Source organism: Dryobates pubescens, chromosome 5 (assembly GCF_014839835.1).
Source record: "Dryobates pubescens isolate bDryPub1 chromosome 5, bDryPub1.pri, whole genome shotgun sequence".
NCBI classification, from domain to species: domain Eukaryota; kingdom Metazoa; phylum Chordata; class Aves; order Piciformes; family Picidae; genus Dryobates; species Dryobates pubescens.
In genome coordinates, this window is record NC_071616.1 from 33,766,432 (window position 1) to 33,784,333 (window position 17,902).

General features: G+C 35.6%; 1 protein-coding gene across 1 annotated transcript in view; it reads left to right on the forward strand.

Annotated features, from left to right (window-relative positions):
* The window catches only part of CEP128 (centrosomal protein 128), a 110,475-nt gene that overhangs the window by 24,696 nt on the left and 67,877 nt on the right, over nt 1-17,902 (forward strand). Inside the window, exons 9-13 of the mRNA XM_054162221.1 lie at nt 910-984; nt 2,458-2,590; nt 4,406-4,566; nt 10,432-10,782; nt 14,078-14,728. Of these exons, the coding sequence (XP_054018196.1) occupies nt 910-984; nt 2,458-2,590; nt 4,406-4,566; nt 10,432-10,782; nt 14,078-14,728 (1,371 nt within the window). The remainder of the gene's footprint in view (nt 1-909; nt 985-2,457; nt 2,591-4,405; nt 4,567-10,431; nt 10,783-14,077; nt 14,729-17,902) is intronic.

Sequence of the window (17,902 nt, forward strand, 5' to 3'; positions counted from 1 at the left end):
ACCCTTTATGTTAAACCATTTAGTGTTTTATGTTACTTTTCCCTCTCCAGTCCATTAACGCTCATCCTGTTTACTTTGCCCACTTGCCAGCATCTCAACATCCTCTTTGAGATAGCTATCTCTACAATAACAATTTCTGCTGTTAAAACCTGTATTTATTTCCATGTGGATCAGTGATCTTTGAACTATTTATGGTCGACATCATAAAATACTTCTTAGCATTTGTTTGTTTTTTATTTCTTTTTAAATGATCATCGGTTTGACTATTTCTGATTAAACATTTTTTGATTCCCTTAATATTATATGTCTAGGAAAAAATGTAATTGTATGGAATGCTGGGCATTTCAGTTTTCAGTTGTCTTGTTCCCTGAGCTATTCTAATATGTTTTCTTGCACAACATGAAAAAGCTCGGGGAATTTAGCTATTACTGCTTCTACCAATGTTTGTCCTCTCCAACACTTTTAGGAATAAACTGTGTAGCAAAGGTGATTTCAGGTGTTAAGTCATTGTTAATTTTATTTTGGTTTTGAAATTGTTTCAAATCCAGGAACAATGTTTTTGAAGCTTTAAAAAAGAGTTTTCCTTCTTGTAACTTACTAAAAATTTGCTTTTGTGCTTCTTTGTCTTGGATAATATATACCACTTTGCATCTTTATATGATATAGAGTATTGTACAAAAATTGTAGAATGGAAGTTAAATTCTTATTTTATTAAATATGGCAGGGATTTATTACAAATCAAAGTTTACTTAAAACATTTTGACAAATAAGAATATTGTAAATATTACACCTCCTTTTCAATAGATACTTTTATCTATTAAGTTGTGCCAGAATTACAGAGTTAAAATATACTTTTGTACTGTGATGCATACATTGCTTTTCTTTCTTCATCATCTTCTGTAATGAAAGCTTGAGAAGGAATTGGAGCAGTCCCAGAAAAAGCTGAATGAATCTGAAAGCAGTAGAGAAGCTCTTTTGCATCAGGTAACTGCTTTGGTGTGATGAAAATCCTGAAGTTTTCATAGCAGGTCTTTTTGCTTAATCTTCCTATTTAATAGTCTGATAATATTGTTTTCTAAGGGGAAAATGAGATACAGAAAGACAAGTTTGAGTCTAAAATATGTGAACTGATCTGTTGTCATACTTTCCAAAATTTCATGTATTTAAAAGTATCATAACTATTACCACTACTTTAACTATATATGAACATAAAGTACATAAACACGTTACTTTTAAGTACCCTTTATAGTATGCTTTAGAACAACTTCTATATTAGTAATTATATGGTGACCTTGAGGTGTTTTATTGTGTAACAATAGTATATAAAAAACAAATATCTGAAAAACTTTAAACAATACTTAAATCTACAAGTTGCAGCATCTTGCATTACAGCTTTTAAAATGTGTCTTTTCTCAGAAATATTTCTAATCTGTCTTTCAGAGGAGGTGGGGGAAAAAAGACTGAAATATATATATATAAATGCATAATAGCAGCTTTCCAGGCCCCTTGAAGGGGGCCTTCAAGGAATGCTGGGGAGGGACTCTTTACCAAGGCCTGTAGTGATAGGATGAGGTACAATGGCTTTAAATTGAAGAGGAGTAGATTTAGGTTGGAGGAACAAATTCTTTACTGTGAGGGTGGTGGAACACTGGAACAGGTTGCCCAGGGAGGTAGCTGAGGCACCATCCCTGGAGATATTCATGGTCAGGCTTGACAAGGCTCTGGGCAACCTGATAGAGTCAGGGATGTCCCTGCTTACTACAGGGGCCTTAGACTGGATGATCTGTGAGAGTCTCTACCAACCCACACCATTCTATGATTCTATACAGGGATGGAGCAGTGGGCATACTTACCTGTTAGCATTTTTGTGTGTGTGTATTTGCCAGAAGTTTGAGTAAGTTGTGTTAGTGTTTTGAATCTAACATTGTGCATGAAATAAAGTGCTATACAACATAGAGGTAATGAGTTAGAGCTATTTTCCTTCAACTAGTGCATGTTGTAGTTTCTTTATTGTGCAAAAGTCATCATTGAGTGCCAGACTGTACATGATAGGAAAAATGTAAAAAACCCCCTATGTTTCTTAAGAATAAGTACATTGCATTTTTAATGAGCAGCATTTAAATAAAATATATTGGTTATTATGTTTATATAGATTTTTTTCACACTATATAAAGACAGTTTCGACATATGAAATGGTAGCATTTTGTTTCATCCAGAGAAATTAAAGCTTATCTGCAGTCAACATAACAAACTAAAAGGTTTCCTTTAGTTTTTGAATAATTACTTTATGGCCTATAATTAGGAAGTAATTTATCTTCTTGTTTACCATCTGCAGTGTTCTTGAGATTTATTTATAAATATTTCTTGTGTATAGTCTTTATTGTTGAATAAAAGATTGCTATTTACTCTTGCGTTCTGTTTCTCATTAAGCATTTGATACTTGTACGTGCATTTCAGATTGAAGATCTTCGTTCCCAACTTTTGAGAGTAGAAGAAGACCGTGCAGAGTTGCAACATCAAATTTCACATGTTGCTCCACGCCGCCATAGCTACCAGGATGTACAAGATGATGACAGGAGAATTAGAACAGGTAAAATTGTGATTTTTTTTTTTTTTTTTTTGCACTAGAGGCCTGCAAATTAGTTATTTAGCCTGGATATTAACTCTGTCTTTGAGTTTCAGTCTAATTCTTCTACTATTTCAACTAAACCAGCCAATTTAACTCCCATGCTTTAAGTTAGTAAGTTCTGACACCTGAATATTAAGTATTAATTTCTGACACCTGAATATTAACTAATAAATACCAATGCGAGTTAAATTTTAGGCTAAAATATCCACATTTGCATGGTGAAAACAAATGAATATTGTTGGAGACAATTTCAGTGAAATGGATAGTGGTTTTGAGAAGAAAAACATTTGCACTACTTTAAAATAACTTTTCTGAAATTTTGTGTTTCAGTCTTTTTGCAGTTTAAATTCTGCCACCTCAAAGATTGTAGCCAAAGTTAATAAAGTGGCTGAATTTCTGGTAGATTTTCAAAGGGGTAATACCATGTTCCAGAGAGTTTAAGAAAACTTTCTACTATCACAAATCACAGAACATTCAGGTTGGATAAGACCCTTGTGATCACCAAGTCCAACCCATAACCCTACTCTACAAGGTTCACCTGTAAACCATATCCCCAAGTACCACATCCAAACACATCCAGGATGATGCAGTTGGACCTTCTGTGTGCATTATGTTAGAATTTTAGAGATAGAACAGTTAATATTTAGAATAAAAATATTTGAAACAACTTCAAGATGTAATGGCATAAAAAACTGCTGTTTTATCCAGGCCTTTGCATTTTTAGTTAGGTCTCTGTATTTAAATTTTTGAAACATAATCAAAAATGCATTGGAGAAAATCTTTATCTTTCTCCCTGTTAACACTGAAATGTGTTCCTCAAGATAATAGCAGACTAGTGACTCCAAGTTCAGTGTCTCTGAGTGTTGAATTAGTTTGGTTAATGATTTATTTTTATATTTTTTTTGTACTTCAGCTATTGAATTATCTGGCTTATTAAAATAGAACTCTGACTCCCTGTTTCACAAATTGCATACAGAGCACTGGAAAATGGCTTTGTTTTGTACTTATCTTAGCTTCAAAAATACACAAAATACCATTTAATAGTGTTTTTTTTCCCAGTCATATTAATGTATCTGTTTAAAAGTGTGTTTAAAGAATATTCTTTTGATTTTAATGAAAGCTGTTTATTTTTCCATTTCTTTTATAATTATAAATCATAACTGTTGTGAAAATATGAAGGGAAAAAAATCTATTGGTGATATTATTTATTCAGTTGTCATTCTCGTTATTGTGTTATTGCTGTTTCTTCAAAGATACATGGGAAGAATACAAATGAAGATTTTCATTGCCTCTAGAAGTTGTTTATGACTAAAGACTTTTGAATTTCTGGTTGGGAAATTTACAGCTTACTCTAAAGAACTTCTGTTGTAGTTGTAGGATTCAGACATAAACCTTACAGATAGTATGACTTCCAAATCAGGACATATTACTCTGGTCTTATAAAATCTTGACCTTGACATTTGAGGCTGAGTTCCAGTAACATCAGAATTTCCCCAACGTTTCTTCTGTCCTATAATATTTTATTGGGTTTTGTTGTTCAGCTGTTTGGTTTTTTGAGGTGGGAGAAAAGGGGGAATAAGAAGGGAAAACCCCGGTAAAATGACTGCTGAAACACAAATACTGTTGCCTTCAGTAAAAGGTATAGCCATTTTTCATAGAGAGTTTTAGAATAGTCTCAAGTAGAGAATAAAATTGCTGAAAGAGAAATGAGAAAAAAGTAATTTACCATAAATCTCTGTTTTTACTGGACCTGTTCTGTTCTCACTATTTTTTTAGTAGCTGAAAGATATGAGAGAGAGAAGCAAGAACTGGAGAAGCATATTTTGGAGCTTAAAGCAAAACTTAGTCATAATGCTGTAATGTCAGAAGTAGAAGAATTAAAGAGATGTATAGAGCAAAAGGACAGGGAGAAAGCACAGCTCATTATGCATATACAGGTAAGTTGTATTTGTTTATATTTTTTCATAATTTCACATAATTTTAAGGTAGATGATATGGCAGAGTAAAATTTTCCTTTTTGATTCTCTCTTCCATCATGCTTCAGAAATAAAGTTTAAACAAACTGGGATACCTTGTTCTATGAGAAAGTAGAGTAATAAAACCAGATCATAACTGCTCTTTTTTTGCAATTAGATGCAATATCAGAATGATTATAAAATAAGTATTACTATTCTTATTTATGGTAAGTACATACTATTTGAAGTGCTTCTCTGTGAAAGTAAGAACAACAGTCTCTGACGCTGGAGTTGTAGTTAGAAGACTTTTGCCTTGAACATGAAATGAGATATAAGGAGGAAGTAGCCATTTTAAGATAGGAGATTTCTGTATTTTTGGATCTTGTCTAGGTTTTTCATTGGTAAGGAGATCCCTGAACAGTAGCTATTTTCTGTTATCTTTCATGACTGTCAAGAGAAATGAGGACATTTTCAAATCCCTATGTGGGATTTCAGTAGTCAAGTACCTAACGTTTGTTGAATTGTATTGGGGTAATCCAAGGCATTTGTATTTTGTATTTATTTTTCTAATTAATATCTCTTTGTAGTGATCTTGTATCACTTTAGAAATGCAAAAGCAGATTTTTTTTTTTTTTTCATATCAATTTACAGGACTATGCTCTTCAATTCTTTCCCTTATCAAATTCTGTGCTGCTCTAAATCAAACTAAGAGAACAAATTGCTTTTGGAAAGAATTGAAGTCTCAAAATAATCTCCTTCATGCTTTATGAAAGCTTATCACTGAACAGGTTTAAAAGACCTAGAGTGGTTCTGTGAAGTAAGCAGAACTGATTTCCTGATGCCCGTCAGAATCTGTGTTCTAGCTGAACAATACAGCTCCAGACTAAGTTGTTTTTTTTCTCTGTGGGGGTCTGAGAAATTCTAATCACTTTGATGGCAGGAGTTAAAGGGATAAAAATGCATATAAACCCAACTTTTAAAAACTTTTTCATGTAGAACATGCTTTTTGAGGATCAGAATGATCTTCTAATACTAATTTCCTCCTCTGAAAATACTGATGGAAGAGTGCTCAGCTGGGGGTCATTGTCATTGATCTGTGGTAGATACCTTTGATTTCCCCGATTACCTCAACAGAAAATACTTTGTAAGTCTTATCTGCTTCCCACTGCCATTTTCCTACAGAGGCTGTAACAGGAAAATAGCTAGTGTATTTTTCTTTTAATGGGACATCAAGGAATGCAAGGATGTGAATTTCTAAACTTTTATACTAACAATGCATTTTGTCAAGGTTGCTCTAACAGCTGCTCGTGTCAGATAGTCTGATTCCTGGTTGGAATTGACCAGTTGTGTTTAACTTGAGTGTAAATTGTCTTTGGTTAGTAGGGAGGATGTAACTGCATTTGCCGCTGGTGTTCATGTGATATTATAAATTTCTTTTGATTTATTTAAATGTCATTGTTTTCATCAATTTGAGTTGTGTATATTTAGTCTCTGACAGTTGCCATAAATGCACAATATGATGTCAAATGGAGAGGATGAAAAAGATTATAATCACATTCTTAAACTCGTGTAGAATTTAGTTCCATCTTAAATTAACCGCTAAATTTCGTAGAGAAAATATTGGTTTCAGATGCGGTAGCTTACCTGAGGATTCTTCTATAAGATCTTGCAAATCTATACATCTGTCTTAATGATATTTTTCTGCATGGAACAATATAGAAATGCAGCTGTTACTGCTGACTATTAGGGCTAAGAAATAGCTCAAATACACAAATGATAAAGATGAAATACCCTAGTTTTTCCATAAACATTTTTAGTCTATTATGTTTGTGAAATTGTTTGATTTACTAATCATTTCTCATTCTAATTAGTCAAAGTAGTCTTTAAGTGTTGTCCAGTAGAATGTAGCAGCAGGCAGTTTGTTTAATATGTTTCAAATTTTTTGAGGGCAAATTAGTGATTTGTTTCTTTAAGGTAAGAATTTTTTTTGTAATATAAGCCATTCAGTCTTGTGAAGAGTGATGAAGATGTTATTGTCATAAAAAAATTAATTTCATGGATTTTTCATCCACTAAAGATGAAACTGTTAGCCAATTACTTTAATCATATAAGCCAATTAATATATCTGAAAATCAGTAAGTAGCAATTTTCTAAATGTAAAGAAATATTCCTTTAAAATACAAGGAATGTTATCCTTTACAGGCAAACCCATATTGCCATGTCAGTGGAGTTCAGATGCTGAAATAATGCTACAAATACATTTAAAATGGACAGATACTATTCACTTTGAAAAGTAGATTCTCTATCTAAGATCTCTAAGTAGATTTTCGGTCTAAATCACATATCAGCCTGGGGCGGGGGGAAAAAGGGTTTAGCCGTATCTTACACTTACATAAAACGTTGCCTGTGAGAAGTTCAAGCTTGGTAAAATATGGAGAAGGCATCAGTTTAAGAAACTGATTTTGTGCAGTGTAACTTTTACTGAATGAATACACTTATTGACTGAATGTATACATATGCATCTTTGATTATTCAATTCACAGAATTTATGCTTGAATGAAAAATTCAAACCTTCTGGATTAACAGCTCGTGATGGTTAAGTAAAATGTGATCGGCAATACATGCAGATCAGATTGTGATGAATAAATTAATATTTGAGTTTTACATTCAGGAGAAATAATTTGGTCCATGATTTGGATAGCGTTGTTGAAAACAGTATCAATAATGAGCAGTAGATTTACATAGCAATAGGATCTGGTGACTGTGTTCCTGAGATACAGGGCACAGAAAAGGAGGGAGAAAAATACCTATAAATTCACTTTAAGTGACTAATGTAGTTAGTGTGGTGTGGTAAAATGTGGCTTCCTGTATTCTTTTTAGTTTTGAAAATATGCTAAAATTCAAAAATGTGAAGCTATATGTCTAGATTAGTTATCAGTCATTTTTAATTGTAAAGATTGTTTAGAAAGAAATTAAAAGCTTAAGGTTATAAGATCATCATTATGTTATGAAAATGCAAGGTCATACTTTCACAGTGCACCACTGCCAAGTATGATGTTCTTCCAATGACAAGAGTAATTTGCACAATTATTTCTTACTGTCAAAACAATCTAAATTCTCATAACATCAAAATTAGGCATTAAAAATATGTAGTAGTGTAACTTACATAATGGAGCTTTATCTGTTGTATCTGCTACTATTTGCTCAGAGTGCAGTTCCACCAAATGGACATTTCAGACCCCTATTATAATATAAAAACAAAGTTGGTTGCCCCACTGTTTCCCTATCCTCTTGCTTCACAAGGAAAGCTGCATGAAATGTTGATGTGCTGTACTACAGTTTTCCAGCTGACTTCAACTGTTCTGGGTCTGTGCTTGCTTAACTTTGTGGAGCAAATTGCAAACTATTAGCAAAGACTACTTTATTTTCACAAATAATAAAAATAAAACAGACAAATGTGAATTTAAACTGGTACATTCATGTCATAATTAATTTTTCTTCCTCGTGCAAGTAGCTGGTGTAGAGAAGTTAGTTGTGCTTCAAGGTAAACTTCTAAAACAAATGTCTCCTTTTTTTCATTTTGCTGTAAACTAATACATTGTCAATGACGATTTGCTTCTACACAGTGCAATGAATGTTTACATTTGAACATTGCTTTCTGTGTGTAAGTTTAAACTCATATTTCATGAAGAAGTCTGTGGGAACTGTAGTTACATTAATGAAGTGTGTTCTCTGCAGGAATTATACATAAATCACTTTTTTTTTGTGATGCAGACTTGAACATTACATCAGTTCAGGCTGACATCTCTATCATGTCTTCAGAAAGACATGAAATGGGAATTGATATTAACGTGTAATCACAGGACTGAAAGAAATTATAACCCAGTTTAGAAAATCTGTGGAAAGATAAAATGTGGTATATGACTGTATTTTATTAGGCAGTTTTAGCTTCTGCTACATTCATAATTTAAATTCATACCTTTAAAGAAGTATTATAATATCCGTTTTCATTTGAAATTTAGCTCTTTCAATTAAAAATTTGCTTGTGAGGGTTTTTGGTTGTTTATTGTCTTTTATGAATCAAGACTTTTGACAAGGTTAGGCCTGGCTGTTTTGCCTGATAAGCTTGAAAATCTGTGGCTAAATAACAGTGGAGGAGAACATATGTAGAGTTTCTCATATGAAGAACTGTAAAGCTAGAAAGACTTTCCCGTGTTAATTTTCCCACCTTTGTACAATTGACCCTCAACTATTCTGTAATGCGTTTACCTGTTGTTTTAGTATCTATATCTCAGTTGTATCTAGAGCAGGGATATTCATCCTACAGGTGAGTAACTAACATCCAGCATATAATCCTACTCCTGTTTTGCACCATAGGTACAAGTAGCAAGCTGGACTGATGGTTCCTGTCTTGGCATCGGTCTTATATCCATATTTTCTGGCAGTACCATGATCTGTTGCATGCAAGAGCACACATTCAGTCTTCTTACCAGGACAGCAAATCTTATCCTGAATAGACTGGTACCATTTATTGCTTCCCAGGACATAACAGCCTGGTTTGGAGGGGATAAGAAAAAAACAAAAACCAACAACCAACAAACCCAGAAAGATGAACAACTGCTACAAGAATAACAGCGGCAGCAACAAAACCAAAGAAAAGCTCCAAACCAACAAACAAACCCCCAAAATCTCACACCTGACAAACCCAAGCCATCCTCACCCCAAACCATCTGGAAGGAATTTTGTCTAAATAATCATTTTATGTACATCTGTAAAGTTGCTTATTCTTTCCTAGGCAAAGTATATTTCCGATGTCCCTTCTGAATCATTCTGTATATTTCAGACTGCATCTCCAATTTGTTTCAGTTGTTCTGAAATGTAATCATCTCAAGTATTTTCATTCCTTAAAGCCTGATAGTATCTTGGAGACTGCTGAGCAGGCCTATTAAATTTGTCTAAGTCATTGACAAAGATACTGAATGTATGAAAGCAGGCTTGAAATACAGAATACTAATGTGAAATTATGTGACTATCTTAATAAAATTCAGGTTTTCTAATGAAGCTTCTGTGACTGATTTCTAAGTATGCCCTTGCAGAAGATATATAGAGAATGTTTCCTGATTTTGAGACTCTCCTATGAAATATAATCAGATGCAAGATAGGCAGAGCTTGTTACTTTTATATGTGTGGTTTCAATTTCATTCAGTGTTGAAAGGCCAGCTAATGTTGGCTTTAACACTCATGCTACATTTTCAAGCATTTTGCCCTTTGTTGTGGAAGCATCTACCAAACTGCTGTATTCTCTGTGTTCATCAGTGCTTTCTAAAATACCTTTATTTGCCCTATTGCTTCCATAAAAGCAACCAGCAGAAAACTGGGTAACAGCAAACATATATAGTATAGATTACATTTGTTGTGGTAGATTACATTTGGTGTTTCTACTCTTTCCTTGCCAATTTTCTTTTTCCTCTCATCTGTTTATATTAATCTTCTTACATCTTACTATTTGCTTTATTCCTTATTTCTGGTGTAGTATGTAGCATATGAAGATCGTGATCAATGATTCATTCTCAAACTTAAAATATAAAAAATAATAAGACCAAACAGAAAAGGAACAAATGCAGAAAGTAAAATATGTGATGGTGTAAATATGCATATCCTGAGTTGAAGTCCTTTACCGTTGTAGAGGGGGAGATTCTCAGAGCTAACAGGGTTTCCCTGGTAGTCAAGGAGATCTTTTGTCATACACAATTTTGATAGAAGTGTGATTTAGCATCACTGTATGTTGTTTGATAAGGTCTTCTATGTCTGTCTTGCCAGAACTTTCATATTTTGCTTTGATTCCAGGTGTTAACATCTGACCTGGAAAACAAGGAGAAGCAGCAGCAAAAAATGCTGGACCAACTAAAGGAAATACAGAGTTGCTACAAGGCTTGTGAGGATGGACGTAGGCAAACTGAACTCCAATCTGCTGAGTTAGCTCAACAGGTTGAAGAGAGTACCAAGGAAGCAGAAAGATACCTCACTGAATTCAAGCATTCAGAAGCACTCAGGCTGGAGACTGAGAGAAAAAGAGAAGATTTGAAAGTGAAAGCACAGGAAACCATCCGCCAGTGGAAGCTGAAATGTAAGAAACTGGATCATGAGGTAGAAAAACAAAATGAAACTATCAAACAACTGATGGACAAGAACAGCCAGGTAACGTTGCCTGGAGTACTTTTGTACCCTTTCCATTTGTTTTAGAAATGAAGATAAGCAGTTTCTTTATGCAAACTTCTTTATGCAAACCTCTTTCTGCCTCAAGTTCTGGACCGTATTTTCTGGTGAACTACAAAACAGCTAATAGGTGACCGTATTTTTTAGCTCTTGAGGAGTTCCACATTCTCTTCTTATCCTATATTTCTTCTCTCCACTCAAAGCTTTCTTCTTGTAAGGAAAAAAGTTTCTATATGAATGTTGCCATTAACTTATCTTTTCAGTTAATTTTCAAGGAAATAATGTGATAGGGCTTTTTGTGAAAAATTTCAAATTATGTTAGGTAATAACCTGTGTTCAAGTTACACCTGAACAATAACAACCTCATAGGTAAGCTTAGGAAGTGTGGGTAGATGAGTGGACAGTGAGGTGGATTGAGAACTAACTGAATGACAGAGTTAAGAGGGATGTGATCAACAGCGCGGTGTCTAGATGGAGGCCTGTGGCTTGTGGTATTCCCCAGGGGTCAGTACTGGGTCCAGTCTTGTTCAATATCTTCATCAGTGACCTGGATGAAGGGATGGCGTGTACTCTCACCAAGTTTGATGATGCAAAACCGGGAGGCGTGGCTGACACTCCAGAAGTCTGTGCTGCCATTCAACAAGGCCTATTGGATAGACAGGAGAGTTGGGCAGAGGGGAACCTTGTGAAATTCAAAAAGGGCATTTGAGAGAAAACTTTATAAAAATAAATGTCTCTCTGTTGCCTTTGCTTTCTGTCATAGGACTTCAAAGAGTTGATACAATCGAATTTTGAAATTTGCCATTCAGAGCTTGCAATTTTATGAGCTATTCCAAACATTTGCAGACATGGGTGGGCTACAGAAAGACTGCTTAATTGTTTTGGAGTTATTAGGATAATTTAAAGTCTGGCCTATGTGCTCATCCTTGATATTGGTTGACAGTGGAATTTCTAAAATCCTGTGTTTTCTGGAACGTTATTTTCTGCTAAGTATGGAATGTAGAAAGCATACTTATGTATTTTTTCCCCCTAAAGAAACACTGCTGATAATTACCCTACATCCTTGATTTATTATTTTTGTGTTTTGGTTTACATTGCTTATTTTTCATGTAATTGCAAATTGGTTTATTATTTTTAAACTGCACACTGTTAACAATTATTGCCTTTTTGGTTATTTCAACCAATTTTGTTATATCTGAGAAGTGTGTACTATGAGTGCAATTAGTGGAAATAGGCAGTATAAAATTAATCTTTGCCTGTTTAAAGAATACAGTTGTGTGATACATTGAGAAAACTTCAAGTTGTCCCTCTTTATCATTCCTTTTTTGACCTGTCGAAATTGTGTGACTTGTGATAGATGTGTTGTAAATTCCTTCTTAATTTAAACAGACTGTTAAGAAATTCAGTTATAACTTGAGATAAGTAAGAATCGGGAGTGGCATGTGTAATGTGAATTTAAAGAAGTTGGAAGAGACCTTCAAGATCATCGCATCCAACCCATCAACCAATCCAACCCACCTAAACAACTAAACCATGGCACCAAGCACCCCATCAAGCCTCCTCCTGAACACCTTGAGCACAAGCCCTATGAGGATAGGCTGAGGGAGCTGGGATTGTTTAGCCTGGAGAAGGATCAGAGGTGACCTCATTGCCCTCTACAACTACCTGAAAGGTGGTTGTAGACAGGAAGGGGTTGGTCTCTTCTCCCAGGCAACCAGCACCAGAACAAGGGAACACAGTCTCAAGCTGTGCCAGGGGAGGTTTAGACTCGAGGTGAGGAAAAAGTTCTTCACTGAGCGAGTCATTCGTCATTGGAATGGGCTGCCCAGGGAGGTGGTGGAGTCGCCGTCCCTGGAGGTGTTCAAGGGGAGATTGGACGTGACACTTGGTGCCATGGTCTAGTTGTGAGGTCTGTTTGAACAGGTTGGACTTGATGATCCTTGGGGTCTCTTCCAAGCTTAGTTACTGTGATACTGTGATACCTCCAGTGATGGTGACTCCACCACCTCCCTGGGCAGTCTATTCCGATGGGCAATCACTCTCTCTGTGTAGAACTTCTTCCTAACATCCAGCCTAAACCTCCCCTGGTGCAGCCTGAGACTGTGCCCTCATGTTCTGGTGCTGGCTGCCTGGGAGAAGAGACCAACCTCCGCCTGTCTACAACCTCCCTTCAGGTAGTTGTAGAGAGCAATAAGGTCACCCCTGAGTCTCCTCTTCTCCAGGCTAAGCAACCCCAGCTCCCTCAGCCTCTCCTCATAGGACTTGTGTTCCAAACCCCTCACCAACTTCGTTGCCCTTCTCTGGATACGTTTCAGCAAGTCAACATCCTTCCTAAACTGAGGGACCCAGAACTGGACACAGTACTCAAGGTGTGGCCTAACCAGTGCAGCGTACGGGGGAGAATCACCTCCCTGCTCCTGCTGGCCACACTGTTCCTGATGCAGGCCAGGATGCCACTGGCCCTCTTAGCTGCCTGGGCACACTGCAGGCTCATGTTCAGCCTACCATCGACCAGTACCCCCAGGTCCCTCTCTGCTTGGCTGCTCTCCAGCCGGAGAGGGACCTGGGGGTACTGGTCGATGGTATGTGCAATGTGAATTTTTCCTGTCATTTAGCACATTTTTCTAGGATTTTTTTTTTTAAACTAAAATATATCAATATTGGTGAAAAAAGAAAAAGCCAACTCAACTCTTCTGCTCCTTAAGAAAACAGTGCCATTTTTATTAGACGTGGATGATTTTTACTTTGAAGATGAAGTCTACATTACTTGCCTTTGGTGAACCAGGGCTCTAACTGCTATTCATTCATCTAGTGTGTACAGCTTCAAAAAGAATTTAGGTTGATATATTTCATCTGTAATATTATAAAAAATAAGAAAAGCAAGTCAGCCTATTAATTGGATTTATAGGTAAGGGGTGTGTATGTGACCATTAGTCCTCCCTGTTTTCAGCTGCGTTCGTTATTATGTTGTCTCTTTTCCTCCATCTGGGTATTTGGAGGTACCAGTGAATAAACCAAATTTCAGTCTGCAAAGAGGGTGAAAAAAGCAAAGGATTAGGAGGCTAAGTCATTTAAGGGCAAGTATACATTTGAGATCTGAGATCACAGATATTTAAAGAAGCTCTGAATAGATTTGAACTGAGTTCATAACAAGCAAAAAAAATTGTCTTATCACAGAACAAAGTGTGCTCATTGACATTCCTAGTGCCTAAGGACAAGCTTCCAACAATTTTCTTCAATTATTTTAATTTGCCCTGGATTTCTTTTTCTTTTCTAGGCTCTCAAAGAAAAGGATGACCTCAGAAGTCAACTTCTTTCTGCTATACACCAGATAGAAAACCTTCGGAAAGAGCTGAATGATGTACTTACAAAGAAAACCCAGCAGGAAGAACTCCTTCGCTGCAAAGAGGTAAAACTGGATGAAATGAAGTCTCACCAGGCATCTCTTGAAGAAGAGATCAAAGAAGTTCAAGGGACAGTAAACAAATTGGAGAATGAGTTGAAAAAGCAAGTCTTTCTACAAAATCAGTTGCAGACTGAAAAGGAACACTTGGAGACAGAACTTGCAACTAGTAACTTGATTCATAAAAAAGACCAAGAAAGACTCTTAGAAATGCAAGCAGATGTAAAAAACTTAAGCTCTGTACGTGTGGAACTAACAAACAGAATAGCAGAAGAGGAGAAAGTCAAAAAGGAATTGCATAAGAGTCTCTCAGATCTCCAGAAACAGCAGGAATCCAAGCATGAAGAGATGACTACAGCTAACAGGCAGCTAAAGATGGAAAGAGAAGTTCACCAACAGGAGTTGGCAGATCTTAGATCAGAGTTACAAAATACCAAGATCAAACATGAACGAAATGTTCAAGAGCTCATGAAACTCCTTAAACAGGAAAAGGATGATGCAGAGGCTCAGATTAGAGTGCTAAAGGTACCTATTCTGAAGAGTTCCTATGTCAGACTTTTTTTTTTCCCTATGGGGTGGTGAAGGTAATAAAGCATTAAAACATTTAATGTACATTTTATTGCAAGTCATCATAAAATTTTAAAGTTGAGGGTAAAATTATGTAACAGTAATAGTTTTAAGGTCAAAAGATTTTCTTAATTGAAAAGTAGTGAATAAGGTATGTCTGTGATTAGAAGATAAGAAGATTTGTGAAACTGTAATGTTTTAATCTGATTTAATCCCCTCTTCAGCTGTGATTTTTATGGTTATTGTCATGGCCCTCTTAAAGAATTAAGTAGGCAGTATTTCATGGATCATGCATTTTTTAAATGTTTACATTACATGATGGGGAAATCTGGAAATACTTTCAGAATGTGAATAGTGATCATGGATAACACTTGCTACGGTAAATTTTGATATCTCTTTCAGAGTTTATTAGAATTTCTAATTGCTGCACAATTTCTCAGAAAAGTGATGACTTTCATATAGTAAATGATGAAATATGGCATTTTGTTCTTGAAGAAATAAGCTAATGTCTAGTTTGCTTCTGATTCAAGGCTATTGGAAAGAAAAGAATTTTAGTTGCTTTAAGCGGTCTGAATAAAACTGAAATGTGAAGTTGGTGGTCTAAACTGCAGTTTACTGTCAACACTAGTATAAGCAATGCATTGTATATTTATTGAAGCTATTTTGATTACATGATTAAATAGAATCATAGAATCAATAAGGTTGGAAAAGACCTCAAAGGTCATCAAGTCCAACCTGTCACCCAAGACTTCATGACTACTAAATCATGGCTTCAAATGACATGTCCGATCCCTTTTTGAACACCCCCAGGGACGGTGACTCCACCACCTCCCTGGGCAGCCCATTCCAATGGTTAACAACTTTGTGAAGAACTTTCTCCTCACCTCGAGCCTAAACTTCCGCTAGCACAGTTTGAGACTATGTCCTCTTGTTCTGGTGCCGATTGCCTGGGAGAAGAGACCAGCCCCCACCTGGCTACAACCTCCCTTCAGACAGATACCTAAGTGTCATTTGTATGCCCCAATAATAATAGTAATTTGTATATTCATATTAACAGAGGCAGTAATTTTCCAAATAGGTTATAAATTACCAGCCTATTTTGCATGCACTTCTGAAGCACTCTAAATATGCTTCCCACCTCAGGCCCATCAAATGAAAATTTTGCTCATGTTGCAATTCTACCAATTAAAAAAGCTATAAAATCTGTAATCAAAGTTAATGATTTGCTTCATCATAAGTTACATAAACACGTTTATTTCCTTTCTTTTCTCACAAAGACACAACTAGGTAAAAATGTGTATTTTCCATGTTTTTTGCAGTTATGAATTAACATTACTTAGAAAAGCCTGGTTAGATTTTTTTTAATATCATAGAATTGTTAAGGAGGATGGAAGGGACTTCAAGGATCATTTAGTTCCGACCCTGACTGACAATAATTCCTAAACACTTGGTGATGCAGAAAGCATACAATGAAGATATCACTAAAAAGTTGTTAATGAAATCATAATTAAAATAAAAACATTTTGACAGCAGTGCTTAACATTAAACTTAGACTCAATTTATGATGAGTCTAGCATTATTTAAAGGAGCTGTCCAAATATATCTGTTTTCTTTGACACTGAAAATAAAGCTACATTTAATATCAAGCGAAGAGAAGGAAAGTGTATTCTGGATGGTAGTAATCACAACATGAGCTGATTGTGACTATGTTCTTCTACAGAAAGATCAATCTTAGAAGTAGGGGCCTTCATCCTGGTATTGCTTATTATACCTAAATGGAATATTTTAAAAATTCACTTCCTTCTTTCATTTATGACTTTCCCAGAATACTGAATTTACATACCTGGGTTTTCTTACAGTTTTCTTTGAAACAGAGCATAGGACTTGAGGGAGATTAATGGTGGAAGGTATTTGGTTAGGGAGCTTACTTTGGAAATGCTCAAAATGAAAATGTGTGACATTTAAGTGCAGCAGAATAGATAATCCCATCCATCTGTAGGAAGATCTGCTGAGAACATGCCATTGTGCAGGTGATTGGGTTACTTTTTGTCTGAACTCATCATTCCATTGCAATTGGGTTTCACTCTTATGGACATACTCTTTTTTTTTTTTTTTTTTTTTTCCAAATTAAGGTAAAGTTAGCATGCATTGTATAAAATTGTATTTAAATATTGTGGATTTAGGGAAATTTGACAGAAAGGGTGGGGCTTTGCCTATTATCCTTTTTCTTCAGACTGGTCAGGTTTTTTCTTCACAATAGCCAATTGTCTTTCACTGTTACAACAATAATCTTGACCTAGTTTATGCCTCAGCTTCATCCAACCATTGTGACTTCTTTGGGGAAAGAATTTACATAACCCCATCCAAAGGTTGTTAAAGTCTTAAAAATAAAGGTCAGATGGGAGAGACTCGAGGATTAAAGGGAAATTTAACAGATTTATTAATACCTAAACTCTTAAACTTAATTAGGAGGAATTCTGAGTTACTTTCAGGAAATCAAGTGTGTCCTGTGTTTGTAGTACCAACTGCTGCAGAGGTTGCAAAAAAGAAGTGACTTAATCCTTACCTTTCTGTTCTTTCCTCACTTGCCTCATCTGTACGATACTTTCTGCTTCACTCTTGTCTGGCTTCCTGTAGTGCTGCACTGAGTTGAAAAGTTAAGGTAGTTAAGGACTTTTCTGAATAGTCAGGGATGTGCCATAGGAATATTGTATATTGCAACAGAACTGAAGAACGTAGAATTTTGTATCAGATGTTTGTATTGAGAAGGATCTTATTGTCGCAGTACTGAGATTCTGGTGCTTCAGATTTTATTTCTATTTCTACTAGAACTTCCTGAAGGATTCACAAAAAATGTCTCTATAATGTCTTCCCACCCCCTCCCCCAATTATTTAAAGTAATAGGTAACTAAGCATAAGAATGAAAGTGGTTTGCGTAGTGGTTCCAAATCAACTGTTTTCAGAAGCTCTGAATCTGTCCCCTGATTTTACTGTGTGCTCTCATTTGCATTAAAAACATACTTGTTCTCTGAATATAATGAAATACATTGACCTCATGCCTGACAGCACTTTCAAGTATTAATCTTAAATATGTGATTGCATAGACATGTATTCATACATATAAAATTGTAC